This window comes from Dicentrarchus labrax, unplaced genomic scaffold (assembly GCF_905237075.1).
Source record: "Dicentrarchus labrax unplaced genomic scaffold, dlabrax2021, whole genome shotgun sequence".
Lineage (NCBI taxonomy): Eukaryota > Metazoa > Chordata > Actinopteri > Moronidae > Dicentrarchus > Dicentrarchus labrax.
Genome location: NW_026136713.1, coordinates 441270 through 459755, shown reverse-complemented (window position 1 = coordinate 459755; position 18486 = coordinate 441270). Strand labels below are relative to the sequence as shown.

Sequence of the window (18486 nt, the reverse complement as noted above, 5' to 3'; positions counted from 1 at the left end):
AGTTACGACGGGGTCCATATCGTCTCGTCACATGATACAAACATACATATTACCCAGCAATCATCAATTGCATATATGCATCTGACAAAATACCAATAAAGATAAGCATTTATTCATTTAAGTGAATATTCTTTCATAGTTTATGTCGAATAAGGAACATTCTGTTACAGATTGTTGCCATATTGGAGATGGGTTTGCCATTCAAGGGCCCCACTGTCAACCACATAAATTCTCCTCTAAACTTTCACTAAATGAAGTGAATGTTAAACAGTGCTTTGGCTGCTCCTCACATTGAAGATGGAAACAGCTGTAGCCTGAGAATGTTAAAACTTTATGGACTTAAACTGACGTGTGAGTTAAACTAATATATGTTTCTGTAACATGTACAATCAAATTTCAAACACTAGGCAGTGATAAAGTGAAACATAAATGTATAGTTTGGGTATTTTGAAGTGAGTTTGTTGGGGTTGTATGAGGTACTTTAAGGCTTTGGCACACAGTTTGGAGTACCAGCACAGAAGCAGAGTAACGCTTTAGTAACGATCACACTGAAGTCAAACATTAAGATTTCAAGATGGTGGGTGCTTGTGTTTTTCCAGGCACAGTTAGGCTAATGCAGAGGAATATGGAAATTGTACAGTTAGTGCCAGAGTAAAAGGCTGTCTGACAGCGAGGTAAAGTGTATAGCATACACACTACACTTTATGTGGCTAAAATATATTTTCCTGCTGCCCCCGTCCACGGCAGTACACTGTTCTGCTTCCCTCCTGGGACTCCTGTAGCTGCTCCAAACTGGGGACAATCTGACCGCCGTCTCCTGCAGCTAATACACTGACTACGGATAAGTACCTCATACAACCCCACTTCAAATCCCCCGAACTATCCCTTTGAAGACTGAAACACACAATACAGAAATGTATCTCTGACAGCAGCCATGCTAGAGTCACAATCACATTGGCTGAAGCTATCTTAAAGACACAGAGCAATATGTATATGTAATTAACAATACCAGACTGCAACTCTAACAAAAAGTGATGTTAATGAAAAGTGTAATGAAGTAATTACAGCTGATAACGTAAATGAGCTCACAATGCACAGTTTTACAGAGCATGAGTAGTAAACAGTGTGTCGTACGGCTCATTTGGATCCAATCCAGGCGTTAATGAAAAGTGTAATGTCATAATTCTGGGTGATAAAGTAAAAGCGGCTGTAATGCAGAGTAATGACGGTCTAAACGAAGAGACACTTCTAGTTAATGACGTAGTGCGGTGGAATTAGAGATAAACCTGCAGTAATGCAAAGTAATTACACTGTGATTGTGATGGGATTGAAGCCGGCCTCTCCACTCTGTCAAAACACTGACCCCAGCTCAGTGTGTGTGTGTGTGTGTGTGTGTGTGTGTGTGTGGGGGGGGGGTTATTAATCAGCCGGTCTGACCCTGGGTCTGACTGGACCTTCAACTATCCCTTATTACACACACACACACACACACACACACACACACACACACACAGGCAGAGGAGCAGTAATTGAAAAGCAGCTGGTGTATTTAGGAGAATCATTACTGCTAAAAGAGGAGCAGCTGCATTTACATCGTGTGTGTGTGTGTGTGTGTGTGTGTGTGTGTGTGTGTGTGTGTCCTCTGTTACTTTGTTGTTGAGGTCTTAGAGGAGTTTGAGAGAGAAAGAAAAATAAAGAATAAAAATAAGAGATGAAAGAAATGAAGTAAAGAAAAAAAGCAAAAGGAAGAAAATATATAAAGAAATAAACAGAAAGGAGAGATGGCCGAGAGAGAAAGACAGTGTGAATTTAATCAGTGTTGCAGCAGGGCTCTTTTCTCTGTCAACACCTCTTAGCCCTTCCAGCTGGGGTCTGTGTGTGTGTGTGTGTGTGTGTGTGTGTGTCGGGGCAGGGGCCAGGCCACACACACATCCACTAAGGCATCTGGGGGTCTTTGGTTTGTTCAGACGTCTCTCAGCTACGCACCAGTAAGCACAGGGACCCTGGATGTGTGTGGATGTGTGTGGATGTGTGTGTGTGTGTGTGTGTGTGTGTGTGTGTGTGTGTGTGTGTGTGTGTGTGTGTGAGAGAGAGAGAGAATGAATCCAGAGTGAAGGGGAGCATCAATTCCTCTCATCCCTGTCTGTCAGTCAGCTGCTTGGACTCTTATGTTCCGTACCACTGTGTGTGTTTGACTCAGAAACACACGTTTAGGCACTAGTTAAGATGAGATAGAAGTAAAGGTGAATGACAACAACAACAAAAGCAAACCATGTTCAGCATTTCCACGGGTTGAAAAAAAGCACACACTACTTAAAGGTTTTATATATGAAATCCACTGCGACTAGCACCAGTATCTCATACCAAAACACATACAGCCCACCAGACTCCATTCACAAAATCAGTCATTTTACCTTGCAGATAATTGTAAAACACACTTCAAACTGGACAGAAACAAAATAAAATCATCAAAATAAATCCTTGATTCACAGTTAGACAAGAAATACAAAAGCTGTGAAACAGGTTGCTCTGGCTACAATTTAACGTAATCCTTGGGGATATGCAACCGTCACTACAGTACGTCCATTAAAGGTTGTTGTTTCTGCCACTGACAGGCTCAGGTTGTTATTCTCAGGGTCTGACAGCATTATAGAAAGGATCCCTACAGAGATAGAGCTTTTGTTTAACCAGAAACAACCTTAATAATGCTCGCCACCAGACTCCATTGACAATAATTTGACTGACCGTTAACTCACCAGGCTAATACATTACATTGGCTTTACTCCCTTCCTTTGCTGTTCCCACTGGGCATTGTTGCAACACATTAAACACATGGATGGACACCTGATTGCCACCAGACTCCACTGACTCCTGCTGAGAACGCCATGACTCTACTATATCCTTACATAGCTCATTGCTGATTGCTGCTATATTAATGTTCTAAATCTCAAATATAGATATATAACCTTTAACGTCTGCTATCAGTTCAAACTTATGGATTGCCTCCTGGATCATAGTTCATTTGTTCATCACCTCACCGGTACCTGAAGCAATGTAATCACACACTACATGTGCCAATTTAAAAAGAGTCAGAAAGCAATCAATGCCTGATTAACTAGACTGAACACAGGACCTTGCAGGTGTGGCCACCTTTGTAACTCCCTGCCTGTATTTTCCCCACACCTCAATGTATGGGAATGATAAGTAGGTGGATTAGTTTCAGCCACGACTCACTCAGTTACTTCAGTTGTTATTTTTTCCTTTAATGTCCACGTTCCCCTGCGCTCTGGCCGTGTTGCTGTTAGCTTTCAGTCTGGTCTGGAGGAGGCTGCAGACAGCCATGTGCTCCCTTTGATGGATTTCACCACCTGCTTCTTTTCATCTGTCAGTGATCAGCTTCATCAGGAGGTCCATGCTATCCCCCCAGTGACTCCGGAAGGAGCAATGCTTTGATTCCACCGGGCAAGGCTCTGTGGCGCTGCTTGGTCCTTCCTCCACTCAGCTTCAAGCCCCACCAGGAGCGTTTCAGTGTTTTGCAAACCAGATCTGACTCACCTTCGCTCAGATTTTGTTGATTTGGACATTATGTCTTGATATATGTGTTTCTACCATGGGTAAGTAGGCTACATTTTTGTTCAGTTTTTACGATTGGGAGTCAGCACAGGGTGTTTTATTTGAAAAATTGACCGGTTTATCTGTGCTGTTTCTGTGTCTGAGTTCCTGTCTGCTCTATCTGCTCTGTGCTGCTTGACATGGCTTCTATCCAAAGTATGGGCGTGCTGTGGCTGGAACGTCTGACCACACAGGGTCCAGCAACAGCCATGTCTGTCGCTATGACAACTGGTCTCAGCTGACCTTTACGATGTCCCTCACTGCCTGTTTAACCTCACTGTATATACATATGTATGTTGGTGTGTGTATATGTTTGTGTGTGACTGAATAGGCCGAGGGAGCTGAGGCCTATGGTCCATCAACTCATTCAGGCCACCGGCCCCCCTGCTGTGAGATTGATGTGTGTGCCTGTCTGTGTGTGTGTGTGTGTGTGTGTGTCTAGGTGTGAGATTGACTCGTGGATCGATAGTGTAGTTGGTAACAAAAGATGCTATTTCACAACTCACTGGACTGCATGCTATGGCCACACACACACACACACACACACACACACACACACACACACACACACACACACACACACACACACACACACACACACACACACACACACACACACACACACACACACACACACACACACACACACACACACACACACACACACACAGAGCTGGTGGTTAACAAGACACTGCAGGCAGCTGGTGGACATCCTGCAGACTGACTCTCTCTCACTCACACACACACACTGAGACAATGATAATGTGTAGGACAGACTAGTAAGTGTTATTTTCCCTTACATACTATTTATTGTTGGCTCTCTCCACTCAGTCCGGTAACTGGGCAGCACACTGAGCTGTGATGGAAGTTATTATTTGTGCATGAAAAGAAAAATGTATCCTCAAACCTAATGTATCCATCAGAGCCAGTTTCTCCCAGCATTTAAACCAGCAGCAAACACCACCAAAATCACTGGAGCACCGACACTTCCACACCAAGTTACACTGATGTGAAAACAGCAATGGCTAACAGTGGTAACCTGGTGAGGCAGCTGGACTCCAGAGATCAAAAGATCACGTGACAATCCATCTTGCCAGACTTCAAGCTATGTGTTTTAATCCAACCACAGTGGTTCGGACCAATCAGCGTCCTTTAACAAACTACTAGCAGTTACGGTATGAGCTATGGGCGGGGTTTAACTGCTTCTGCCAGTCCTATCTTTCCCTACTGAGTTTGCCTTTGATAAATACAATACAATAAAAGCCTTGTTACACTTGCATGTCTAGGTGTAGTTGGCATCAGTATTTCCTGCTGATATATTTCCTGCTGTACAACTTTTGCAGCAGATTTCTGAATTCACAGTGTTCCTGGAGCTCTAACCTGTTCCCCTTGTGTTTGCACACACTGGCCACCATAGAGCCTCCCCAGCATATTTATCAGTATGTGTGGATTCAACTCTACTGTGACACCTTTCTATTGCAGTCCTCTGTGTTTGTGTTTTAATGGATTGAGGGGGACTCAGGAACGGTCAGTGTGTGTATGTGTGTGTGTATGTGTCACTCCTCACCAGGCTGCTCCTCCCTCTTCCTCCTCTCCTCCTGCTCCTCCCTCAGTCGGTCCTCCTGCCTGCAGGGTCGACCCTCCTGGTCTCGAGGAACGATCCGGCCATGGAAGGGACACTGGAGGACACACACACACACACACACACACACACACACACACACACGCATTAACAGTATGGGACACAGACAGAGACAGAGATGTCTCTGGAATCACTTTGTGCTGTTACCTTGTTGCGGTCCTGCCTCTGACACAGGTTTCCGTTGCCCAGTGGAGCTCTGCAGTGATGGCTGACAGGAGTGAAGCTCCCAGGAAAGGAGATGTATCTGCTCCTGCTCTCTGCCAGGAGCTCCTTGTTCTCCACCTCCTCCTCCACCTCGGCGTGAACCCAGAACTGATGCTGAGAGGCAGACCTTCACCAGGACAAAGAGCAACATATCAAAAACACACATCTTTTATTGCTAGGTGGAGTTATATGTAAAAAGTAATAGTAGTTTCCAGATGCTGGGTTTATTATCATATTCTACGAGGGCTCAAACTGCAAATGTTTGGGTCTTTGATTGTAGATTATTTCCACATGCATGAAACACTGATACTGATATTCATTCAGACATTTAAATAAAGCCACAAAACAAAACCAGGAATGCCATGACAGATTTGAATTCAGTTTTATATCGCTGTATTCTTCTGACAAACACCATCTAGTGACACACAGCTCACTGAACTGCACAGGCATGTGTATAGGCACCTTTGTGTTTATCAGTGATAAACTGTGTCAGGGTTCCCTCTCTTTTTAAGAAATGTTTTTCTGGGATGTTTTCCAGGAGATTTTCTTGACAATACTGGACAGCACTTGCTCAAAATACGTAATATAATTTACCTGTAGGTCTAGTATTTACACATTTAACCTGTTTTATTCATTCAGTCATTTTTTTATTTACAGCATTTCCTCTGGGAATTCTGCTTGCAGCTCTGGAAAAAACTGACTCAACATCAAAAAGATCTGGTTGTATCGCAGAGCTTATCCTACCAACAGTCAAGTTTCAAATGCAGCTAGGTTTAGGTAGCACATCTGGGTGAGGGGCTAAAATACAATAAATCGTTCTAGCACAACATAGAATATTTTCTTTCCATTTGAATCCATTTCCAGGTGTTTCCATGACTGGAAAACTAGTATATAAACGTGAAAGTTTTCCAGAATGCATGTGTGCCTGTGTGTGTGTGCGCGGTGCCTTACTTGATGATCTTGCCAGCATTGGGCTGCTCCTGGCCCCAGTAGTACAGGTCTAAACCAAATGGAACCACAGGAGCATCAGCAGCCTTCTGGTCTGAACTGGGACCTGAGGAGCTGCTGCTGGAGGAGAAACAAGTGGAGGGAGAGTTAAAGCTTCATGCACAAACCAATTCAACTTAGAGTATGTGTTCAACTGTCACATTTGACAGAAAGCCTTGTTGTATACTGGATTAAAAGAAAGAGGACTTTAAAGCTTAAATTAAAAGTTGGAATGAGGCCCTTTAATTGTTCAAAAGTGAACTTTAGAAGAGGCTGTATGAGCTCTCCAGCAGAGAACAGCACTGCTCTGTTAAAAAATAAAATAAAAATAAAAATGTATGAACCGACAGTGGCTGAACTTCCCTAGTGTCCAAATCATTAAGATGGATCTAATTAGTGTGTGACAGTCGGAGAAGGTGCAGTGATAGCAGGTGGACCTGGGTTCTGCAGGTGGAGGGAAGTTCTGTCTGAGGAGGCGCAGCGTAGCGGCTGCACATGTTGGATCCTGCTCCTCCTCTGTGAGTCGCTTTAGCCGCCTGGAGGAGGAGGGAGGGGAGGAGGTGGAGGAGGTGGAGGACAGAGGGGGAGGAGCTGCAGGTCTTTTCGCAGGAGTTTTTTTTGGGAGCGGTGCTGTTGAGGTGGAAGGAGTTGGATCCAAACCTGCAAACAGAGACGAGAGGAAGTCAAGACCTGTTGTTGAAACATATGTCTCATCTAATCCACACATTTGTAGATCATTATTAGATTTACTGTTTTGGCATGCTGTCAGGTTGACCCATTTGTAAACAGTTATAACTGACAGATCTGCAGCAATGTGCACTCAAACATCCCGGATAAGTTATGTCAGTCGTGTGTGTGTGTGTGTGTGTGTGTGTGTGTGTGTGTGGTCAAACACTGGGTCAACCAGGGTCTCTGGGGACGGAGCAGGACTTAAGCACACACACCAGTGCACACACACTGCAGGTGAGATCAGAGGGAAGCAGTAAGCTGAGCGCTGCCGACATGCTGATCCCACACATTATTAGGGCTGACCTGGATGCTTCAGAGATTCAGTCACCGCCACGGTACGCTACGCAAATGATCGGCCCCGTACAGTGTGACTCTTCTTCTTGCTTTAATTACAACACAATTTAAATGCAGAAAAAAGTCAAACCACAATTTCTGTCTAAACACTACTGCTGCAAGCTGTGGAAGTATAAAAATGTAGAAGAAACAAACAACAGAAAGTCTGTTAGAATCTATGTGTTCAATACAAGCTTGTAATAAACCGGTCTGTACCAGAGATCTACTGTCACCAGTCTGACAAACTCACAAAGGAGTTCATGGAATTCATGGTCACACGGTAATTTACCATGTAAGGTTAGATTCCAAAAGGACCCATTTGCTAAAGGTTTTGTTGCTGTCTGCACCAAATAAGACATTCTACTTAAGACGATGCTCTGTCACAGAGAAGTGTGTCTCAGATGGATGTTATAAACAAAACAAACACCAATGTTTCACTGCTGAAAGTTAGCAAAGTCAGCCAATTATCTGAAAGATTGAATCCTAATTAACAACAATTTTGATAATGGTTAATAGAGATAGTTAATAGAGAAGAGTTCATGCCTCACAATACTTATAATAATGACATAAAAATTGGTCAATTTAAACAGAATTTGAGAAGAAATATAACTGAATTCAAATATCATTTTAGATGTGCCTCTAGACCAACAAAACAATAAATTCTGTGGTTTTTTTGGCCACTTGGGGGCAGCGACAACAACTTATAAAATAATTATAAAATCAAAGTTAAAGGAAAGTGTTAGCAAACAGCTAAGCAGGGCTGATAGTGAGTGTGAACCAAACAAAAAGCAAATCAATGAGCTAAACGGCCCGCTGAGCTGAGGGGAACTAAAGAGGTGTGTCTGTGGGTTCCTCACTATGAGTGACAAAGGTGTCACTCATAGTACGTTACACATGGTCACTTAATCCATTATCAATATAAAAATATTGATTAATGCAGCTTGAATCATTTCTTCCCCAGAGTTTTATTAGTGGCAGTGTGGTGAAGGCTTTAAAACCCCATATACATCTTTTAAGTTCAGAAATAAGGTTTAAGTGAAAACATTGCTGCAGATTAAGAAGGGGTATGAGTTGTGTTTGGGGGACTCATGTAGAGCTGCAATGATTAGTCAGTAAATCGATTTCTTTCAACTGAAAGAAAATGAATGATGAACTATTTTGATAATTGATTAAGGTGTCATTTTTTTTAAGCAAAAACGCCAAACATTTTATGGTTGCAGGTTCTCAAATGTAAGATTTGCTGCTTTTCCTGGTATTAAATTATAGTAATTCGAATATTTGAAGATTTTGGGCTGATGGTTTGATTAAATAAGACATTTAATTATATCTCCTTGTGCTCTAAGATACCATAAAGGGCATTTTTCACTGAAATTTTATAGACCAAAGCTTAATGGATTATTGAGTATCTGTAGATTAATCGTTGATGAAAATAATATGGGCTGGTAGAATACTGGTTGTCCACATGTTTTACATTACATAATTTCATAATAGTCAATGTAAAAGGCTCAGGATGGTGAAATGTTTGTCTCACACGATGCAGTCACGATCATTTTAGCACAATTCAATTCTCAAAGTAAGGCCTCACTCTACCTTCTACCTTCTCCTCCCTCTATGATCACTCCTTCTCTCTCTGTCGGATGGTGAAATACCGACTCAATCTGCTCTTTTCAAACCACCAAATGGCAGAGGTTTGTCTGGATGTTGTGGATGTTAAGACGCACAGATCAATGGGAGGAAATGTGTATAGTTGTATGTGCATGTGTGTGTGAGTGTGTGAGGGGGGTTGCTAGAGAAAGAGAGAGAAAAAAGGGGTTAAGGGGGTGTGAGGGTGAGAGAGGGAGAGAGAAAGCGAGAGAGGAAAGGCGGAAAGAGGTATTGATTTTCTCGGGTTAAGCAGGGCCTGTAATTAAAATGTTAATTTGAGAAAGAGAGAGATAGTGTCCTGACAGCACAGAGAGGGATAAGAGGACTGATAATCAGAATGACAGAACAGGACAGAGGGGAAGAAAGAGAGAGAGAGAGAGAGAGAGAGAGAGAAAGAGAGAGGAAATGGGATTGGAGATCAGAGCAGAGCCTGGCTTTCTCTGAATGAATCAGAAGAAAAGAAAGAGGGGGAATGTAGAGAAATGATAAATGTGATCCACTGACTGAGATGAAAAGAGTCAGAGGAAGACAGAAAGCAACAGGAAAACTACTGTAATCAGGAAAAACTGAAAGAGGAAAGAAGAATTGGTGTGATAGGGTACAATAGAGGAACAGTGACATACTGAGGACTACAGAAAAATATCAAACCTCAAAGACCTCCTTAGATACTGATAATGTCCAAATTAGTGAGGTTAATTTCTCTTTTTTTATACTTACATCAAATATTTATTAGATGTAGTTAGGTGTATAGGAACCAATAGGCCTGTCACGATAACTACTTTTGTTGGACAATATATTGTCTCTGAAATAATTGTGACAAAGAATATTATTGTCATTTTAAGACCATTAAGAGAGACCAGGAGACTTGGGACGATAGAATGATGCCGGCCTTATCCTTTAAAACAGGATACATATAAGGGGGTCTTTTGCTATTGCTTAGGCCTATGAGGGTATGCCTGTACGAGCTAAAGCCACAAAAACAGCACACATTTGTGTTTAGGCTAATGTGTAGCTGGATGAGACAGAACACAAGTTGTGTACCAAGAAAAGATAGCATTTATTCCGTTCAGATTTGTATTATTAGCATTGAGTATTTCTTTATATTCAAGCCAGATGGCAGGTTGGTGTGTTTGTGTGCATGTGTGAGTGGGTGGTAAAATCTGGGTGCAGGGCTAATAGGGACTCATTAAAGAGGTTGCATTGTTAATTTGCTATGGCCCCTGTAGATCATTACCTATCCCACTAATCACCCTGACACACACGCACATGCACCCACACACACACACACACACACACACACACACACACACACACACACACACACACACACAGATACACACAGCTGTTTTGGGCACATCAGATACAATCTAATTACTTTAACGTCTAATTGATTAGTAATGGAGGGGGTTGGGAGTAGAGAGGGACGGGCTCACAGGTAAAGAAGAGGCTCAGTGTGAATGTAATGACTCAGGAGGCTGGTGGGGAGTACTCTCCAGGGGGTCAAAGGCCATCTCACAGCCACAACAACATGGCTGACCTAGCAATAACAGCGCAGGCTACAACATGTTTCCACCATGGTGTCAATAACACACACACATAAAGACACTGCGGTTCGCATATGAATCTATTTGAGTGATGGTGAGAAGCTTGAATATGGCTGACGGAGCAGCGGCGTCAGAGTTTTAGTGTTGCCTGGAGCGTGTGCATTGCTGCTGATAATGATATTAACAGCATTCAAATTCCATCTAATATTTAGGAACAAAACGTGTTGTAATGTAGCTGACATAGCAATAAGATGAGCAGGCAGTTAGTTAATGACCTGAACATTTGACCTCTAACCTTGCATGCTGCCTGGAGGCTAGACATGATCCAAACAACAAATCCAACGCAAGCACAGCGCAAGAAGGAAACACTACTATAAGAGCCATTCATATGTAGCCAGTGACGACTCTGGGTGTGAAGGTAAATGGATGTGTTGACAGGACTATATCCATCAAAGATACACAGGGAAAATGCTTGTGGAAAAGAAACTATCCGTCTCCATTACAAGGCTGTGCTGCATTCCAAATCAGACAAAAACACATACTTAACAGTCAGAACCCAGCATGTGAGACCAGGCTGGACCGCTAACTCACTCATTGTGAGCTGATAAGGCTCAATAGGCATTTATGGAGGTGTCATTCCTGGGCATACACCAAAATTACTTTGCAGGTGACCATGAACAGTGTGCCTTCACTTGTAACAGCAGCCTGAGTGGTTGAACATACCCGCTGTAAGGCTGTGCTTGGTTTTTGAAGCATCACAAATCAATGTTTAGGGATAGTTCACCCCAAAATCAAACGTTTCCTCTTACCTGAAGTGCTATTTATCCATCTAGATTGTTTTGGTGTGAGTTTACTTTTACATTCATCAGGTCAACACAAACACGACTCCATATGGACAATGTTGCTCAGTGTCTGCTGGATATGTAAATAGGCAACTGTATGAGCTTAGAATATGTCAATGTTGTGTTTACAGCTTGTTCTGTTTCCCCCGAGAGGCCAAAATCCAATGAATGCAGTGGAAAAACATGGCTGCAGTTCTGAGAATGCCGTCAATATTCGGTTTACTGTCAGCTGATGTCAGTCTCTCAGAAAGAAACAATGAGAGAACTAGGCCAGGCAAAAAGATTGTGGTAATTAAGTTTGTTTGTTTTTTTGTGTCAATATGTATCTTTATCCAGCACTGAGCACCTCAAAGAAATTCAAATTGAGTCTAGCAAGTGCCCCTCCTCAAAGCTTTTTTAGATCTCTAAAATCAGTTTGAAAATGAGGAAAGCTTGCTGTATCAGCTGAGTCATTGGTAATGGTATTTCATGTTTGATTCTTAGAATGAAATCTTAGGACACAAAATAAAAATAAAACCATATTTCATATTGTGGCATATGTCACATTAGATTTAGACAAGCAGGGTAGTATAGATTCATTCTATGATCCATGTATCACTAATCAAACTAATGACCAGAACCCATTTCGAAAAAGTCCAAATATCAAACCACATGCCTGTCTGGCTGTGGTTGGGACAAGAAGTGGCTTTCCTTTAGTTTCTGGGGCATTTTCTGGACACACACACACACACACACACACACACACACACACACACTTACATGTACACACATATTTCTAACCATGGTAGTATAAATAAACCCATTTAAGAAGCACTTTACCTGCACATTACCAGCTGGTTCTTTGAAGTGTGTCTGTGTGCGTGTGTTTGTTTGTAGAGTGTGTGTGTGAATCTTAAAAGATTAGGGGCAGCGGCAGGTCTTCTTTTGTAGCTTAACCTCACTATTTATGCACGTGTCTGTAGCCTTGAGGTGCGCACGGGCGTGTGTGTGTGTGTGTGTGTGTGTGTGTGTGTGTGGAGTTGGACTGACCATACTCGGCTCGTAGATGCTCTGGAATGTGCGGCTCATAACCCTCCTTCTCTGGAACCTCATCGAAATCATCCTCATCGTCGTCGTCCTCCTCATCTCCGTCTGAAGAGGCCTTCATCTGAGAAAGAGTAGGTAAGGTTTAGTTAAACATACTACAAAGAGTTTATAACTGCTTATGAAACAGCCTCAGTTTGATACTGATGCTTCTATAGACCTACATAAACAACCACATTTCAAAGTCATCAGGGGACATAGCAAACTCCAGCCAGTGCCATGCCATTGTTCCAATAGCCCTTCATAATGAAACCCAGACAGTCTGAAAAATGTGGCCCCACAGCCCGTGATTACAAAAACAAACGGCCATTGTTCTGAAAATACACACTCTGTTATCACTAAATTACAAACACAACTTAACTGATGGAATTAACATACTTATTTTAACCTAAACTATGATCTTTTCCTAAACATAACCAAGTAGGGGGCACCTGGATGGCTCACCTGGTAGAGCTGGTGGCCCATGCAGCGGATATGGAATTGAATCCGACCTATGGCCGTTTGCTGCATGTCATTCCCCCTCTCTCTCCCCCCTTCCTCTTCAGCTGTTACTATTAATAAGGCCATAATAAACAAATAAAGGCAATAAAAGCTATATATATATATATATATATATATATATATATATATATAGTACAAAAAATACAATAAATAAATAACCCAACAAGTAGTTTTGAGGCCTAAACCTAACCAAACTGAGAGATAGAGGGCAAAAAAAACTGTAATGAAATGAAATGCTATGTAGTCTTTGCATATGTTAGGGCAGCAACATTCAACCTACTGTGTGTTGAGCTTAGCAATAGGATATTAACCAGCGGGCAAAGCAGCTTGGCAGTCTGATAGACAGATAAGAAAGAAGAGTACAGTGAGCTAGTTCTCTGTGTGTGAGACAGGGGCTGAAAGAGATGGAGATGGGATGAGCCTGTTGCTCAGATGTACAATCAGCCCTTCTTCTTGGGGTACACTGCATGTTTCACACCACAGCAGCACCGCAGACATTATAACCACCACATATAAATAAACATACACTCTGCTTTATCCTATTTGTTGAGCTTAATGTCACCTTTTCACAATATCGTCCAGATTAATAAGGATGAGGCAGTTCAAGTAAATGGTCATAAACCAGAACAGCACTACGTACAGGTACAGTGAAATCTTGTAAAACAAGAACAACAACCTGATATTTTGTCAGGACCTGCCAGACTCAGACCAGGTAGGAAAACTCTGTATATGTGCCTTTTCCAGTGTAAAATAGCTCATTACTTGGAAGATTATGGTTTCATTTATTATTTTAATATCTCAGATACAGTTTAGAAGTGGTTCAAATCCCATTTTAAGCACAGGACCTACCAGGTCTTAATGTTACATCATGCGTGGAGGTCAAACAAATCAATTATTTAATGTACCTGAATTTCTTTTAAAATTCAGAGTAAATACTGTTATTGTCCCCGGAGTAACAAAAGAAAGGCTGAGCACTTATCTTTAGTCTCTACCTTTGAAAACTAAAACTCAAGTAAGAAATCTTATCTGTAATCATGAACCTGGAGCTAAACTTTAATAACTACATGAAATCAAAAACAAACTCTGAATAACATCATCTTTAAAGCATTGTAAGAATCAAAGGATTCATGTCCATGCAGGATTTAAGAGAATCCTGTTCACACTTTTATTACATTAGTCAAACCGGAGTGCATTTGTTAGGGACTATTTTCAGCAGCGGATTAAACCACGTTTGTTGCTCTAGTGATTATTCCTGGCAGCAGGATGGTGTGTGTGGAAGTGAGTCAAAATAAACTGGAGTGTATGTCATGCAGTGCAACAGTGTGGCTCAGTTATGTGTTTTGAATAGTTATTGGACAACAACAGAGCTCTATGGCACAGAGGAAGAAGATATATCAGGCTGTAATACACACACAATACTTGTTAGCAGGGTATATTCATTGTTGTTTTGGGTTTGCACAGGAGGTTTGTTAACAATAAGAAATAGAATATCAACAGCCTTTCTTATAAGTTAAAATATGTACCTACAAATGTTTCCTAAAAATGGTGAATAGTTACAGGTTCTCCATCATTCCTTTACTCTTCTCCTCAGTAGTGTGTGATCTCTGGCTGAGGGGAAAAAGGGATGACAACGACTGTGTGTGTCTTTATAGTGTGTGTGTGTGTGTGTGTGTGTGTGTGTGTGTGTGTGTGTGTGTGTGTGTGTGTGCATGCGTGCGTGCATGCGTGTTTGTGTGATGAGCTGCTATCAGTGCTAAGCAGAATTTATGGTTTTTAATTTCGTGGTGAGGTTGTTAGCCATTGGCTGGGCTACAATGCAGAACACAACACTCCTATACACACACAGGGGTCATTTCCATAACACAAATGTGTGTGTGTGTGTGTGTGTGTGTGTGTGTGTGTGTGTGTGTGTGTGTGTGTGTGTTTGCGTGTGTGGGTGTGGGGTGGCTGCTATGCCTTTAACAGCGGAGGACACAGACACACACTCCAGTCCAGCAGCATAATAATCACAGTGATTAGCGTTATGAGGAGCAGTAAAACCGCACGTTAAACTAACCTCTTATTCCCAAAGGCCTCCTTTTCATTAGTGTGCAGTACCTGTGTGTGTGTGTGTGTGTGTGTGTGTGTGTGTGTGTGTGTGTGTGTGTGTGTGTGTGTGAGCGATAGAAAGGCTGCTGTGTTACTGCTGATAAAGCCCATTAGAATGTTAGAATTAGTTTACAAATGATGAGTCTTTAGATTATTACTAAAACACACCCACACCCACAAACCCCCCCCCCACACCACACACACACACACAGAGGACAGAGTCAGTTAACCATGTCACAACCCTGAACACCCCTCCTGATCCAGCACACAGAGACCAATTAAAACACCTCATATTACAATACTCACTATTCAGTTAACCAGCGACTAAACAATTAAAGCCTAATTAGTTCTCATTAATGCAGCCACAAAGACTGAGGCATGGTGGGTGGTCTACAAGGGACAGAAATTAGGCTTCATTCATGAATTATGAAATAATATGAAAAATACAACAAGACAATGGCAACGGATGAAGTTTTTTAAATGTCTTTTTAGCTTCCATGAAACCAAAAATACTACATTAGAGGCTCCAGTTCTCTCTTCAAGTCACCTGAAGCTAAAATATTCGTACCACACGTGCATATTTGATCATTTTCTGTGACAGTCCACACTAACGAACGTCTGTCGTCCATAAGTAGTATGCAGTCCAAAGTTTATGACCGCACAGACTGTTAACACTGTACTCTTTTTTCATAGCTACCCCTTGAAAAAGAAAGGAAAGATTACGGACCAATCCAAATGACAATTAGGTTGAGAAACTATATTAATGGTACAAGATATTTTCTTACTCCTGTTTTCCTTTGTTTATTACCATTACTCAGGTTTTGAATGCACCTTTTCTCTTACTGCTTATATACGTACACTTATATACTATAAATTGTATTGTTATTTTGGATATAATAACATTGCTTTTTGTGAAATAAAAAAAGAATTGGAAAAAAAAAAGAATGGTCAGTGTTGTTAAAATATCCATGTATTTGATTAATAAGATAAGATGAAGTTGTTTGCTGCTTTGTTCACTTCAGTTTCTCTTCTCATGTACCGATTTGCTGAAGCTGAACAGCCAATCAGAGCGATTTCTCCCACTGACGGCCCCAGCCGCCGATGAGTGCCACCGAGTGCCAACGGTGCAGAACACAGCGCAAAAACTAGGGCTACCGAAGCTCATCGACAGCCCGACAGTGGCCTTAACATAACTAACACTGGCAGCAGTAATGGGGCTCAAATCATTGAATATAATGTCAGAGGTGCAATGGTTGTGGTCAAAATGACTCAAATGTATTCATTTCAAAGCGGGTGTTAGAGGGAGTAACAAATATATCTATATTTCATATTTCTCTGTGTGTACTCCCGCTAATGTCTCCCTTCTCTCACAGCAGCAGGCAATGTGCACTCATACACACTCAAGTTATCATTCCACTATTACCTTATAAAAACTAAGTGACTTCTATCTGTGTGAAATGTAACGCTGCAGAAAGTAAAGGCAGGGAGGTAAAATTCTCCTGACTCTGATAAAAACAGAGCTGTTATTACTGCAAATGATCCTTTTAATCTCAGAAAGGATGTTGCATGGAGCGAACCTCGAGTGTGAGATACTGAGACTTGGTTTTATTTATTTCCCGAAGAAAAGCTGAGAGAGAATGCTGTTAAACTGAAGTGTAACATTTTAAACACCAAAGCAAACTTTCTCCATTACTCCACTCCGCTTCTATACTTATTCATCCTCACAGCACAATGGATTCACACACCACACACGTACACACACGTACACACACATACACACAGATATAGTCTCTATAGGTTTTGTGCTTGTCTACTTTAATCCCAGCTGGTTTATTCTGCTCTGATCAATGACCTAAGACTAAGAAGTGATCACCCAGCTGGAGGAAAATCTTGCCCTAACATCATCCCTTTTCCCCCTCTTTCTGCCTCTTTGTCTCTAATTCACCTTAATTTAATCCTGATAGCATCGAGTGCTGTCGGCTGGCCTGGCAGAGCTGTAAGTCTCACAGTAGAATTAGCTTTCCTCCAGAAACATTTTGCTGACGGGGAGCGCAGCTAAAATATGGCCTCTATTCCCCCACATGGCTGCACGGGGGGCTGCTTTGCATTTTAACAGAGCTTTGGTTTATTCTGCGGGACACACACGGGGAGAAAATCACACAGCAACGCAGAGTTCCCCACAGGAGATAAAAACTGCTTCTCTAACTGAAACTCAAGATTTACCAGACAAATTAGAAGTGATGGTTTAAGTAAAGCAGGGCCATGTGTCACTGTAATAGGAAAAAGACAAAACAAATATTGGGAACTTTAACATTAAAAACAGGCCCAGATAGAAATAAAAATAGTTTCTGAACAGAGCAGAATAAATAAAAAAGTTGTTTAAGTAAAGCAGGGCTATGTGTTACTGTAATGGCAATGTTTACTCAAAGATAAAGTAAAGCAGGTCCCTAAAGGGAAAATAGGGAAGAAAGAACAATAAGTAGTTCTTTAACAACCAAATAAAGAAGAGATCTGTTGGAAGTGGTTGCTAAAGTAAGGGCGATGCCTTACTTGGACAACAATACAGCTTCAGCTAAACATCATAAAGACCAGGGAAATGGTAGTGGGTTGAGGCTGCAACTAACAAGAATTTTCATTTTTTTTGTTCATGTTGTTTCTTCAAAATGTGATAAAATAGTAAAAACTGCCCACTGCAGTTTTCCCACGGTGACCTCTTTAAGTTACAGATGGTTTACATGTGGTTTGTTACTGAGAACCATATGGTAAGTCATTGTTGGAAACTGTTTGGAAAGGGAAAGCACTTTCAGAAAATATGTGGCAGGTGATTTGATGAACCACCTGTCCATCATCAGGCCAAATTCAATCTGTACAACTCTTACCGAAGCCAGTCAGGAGAAGAGCTGAAATATATTTTTTCTTTTGAGGAAATCCTGCCGTTCTTTGCTCTTCCTTCAATGAGGAAATACGATCCAGTTCTGATATATCTGATGCTAGCAGCATCTATGCTAACGTCTTTAGCAGCTGCCATTGTTGTTTGTTTTTGTTTTATAGCCAGGACAAAGTGTGTAGTACAGTTCACAGTAATAGGGGCCTCGAGTGGGGATGACAATGCTTCCACTGACAGAAAGTAGTCGTAATGAAGAGAAAATGCCTCGCTATGGTTGGCAGCTGCACCATTAATGTTTTCTAATTGCTTCAGGTCCTACATGCCCACTATACTGACTCTGCTTAAATGTTTGTCAAAAAAAACTCACAGAAAAAAGGTAAGAGAGTTTTG

General features: G+C 41.6%; 1 protein-coding gene across 3 annotated transcripts in view; it reads right to left on the bottom strand.

The window, feature by feature from the left end:
* The window catches only part of uvssa (UV-stimulated scaffold protein A), a 33321-nt gene that overhangs the window by 1430 nt on the left and 13405 nt on the right, over positions 1-18486 (bottom strand). For 2 of the 3 annotated variants that reach the window (XM_051420515.1, XM_051420514.1), the window contains exons 9-13: positions 12567-12684; positions 6883-7105; positions 6410-6526; positions 5402-5585; positions 5180-5291 (exon numbers count right to left, since the gene is read on the bottom strand). In XM_051420515.1, the coding sequence (XP_051276475.1) occupies positions 5180-5291; positions 5402-5585; positions 6410-6526; positions 6883-7105; positions 12567-12684 (754 nt within the window). The remainder of the gene's footprint in view (positions 1-5179; positions 5292-5401; positions 5586-6409; positions 6527-6882; positions 7106-12566; positions 12685-18486) is intronic. The other variant, XM_051420516.1, reaches the window with a different exon arrangement.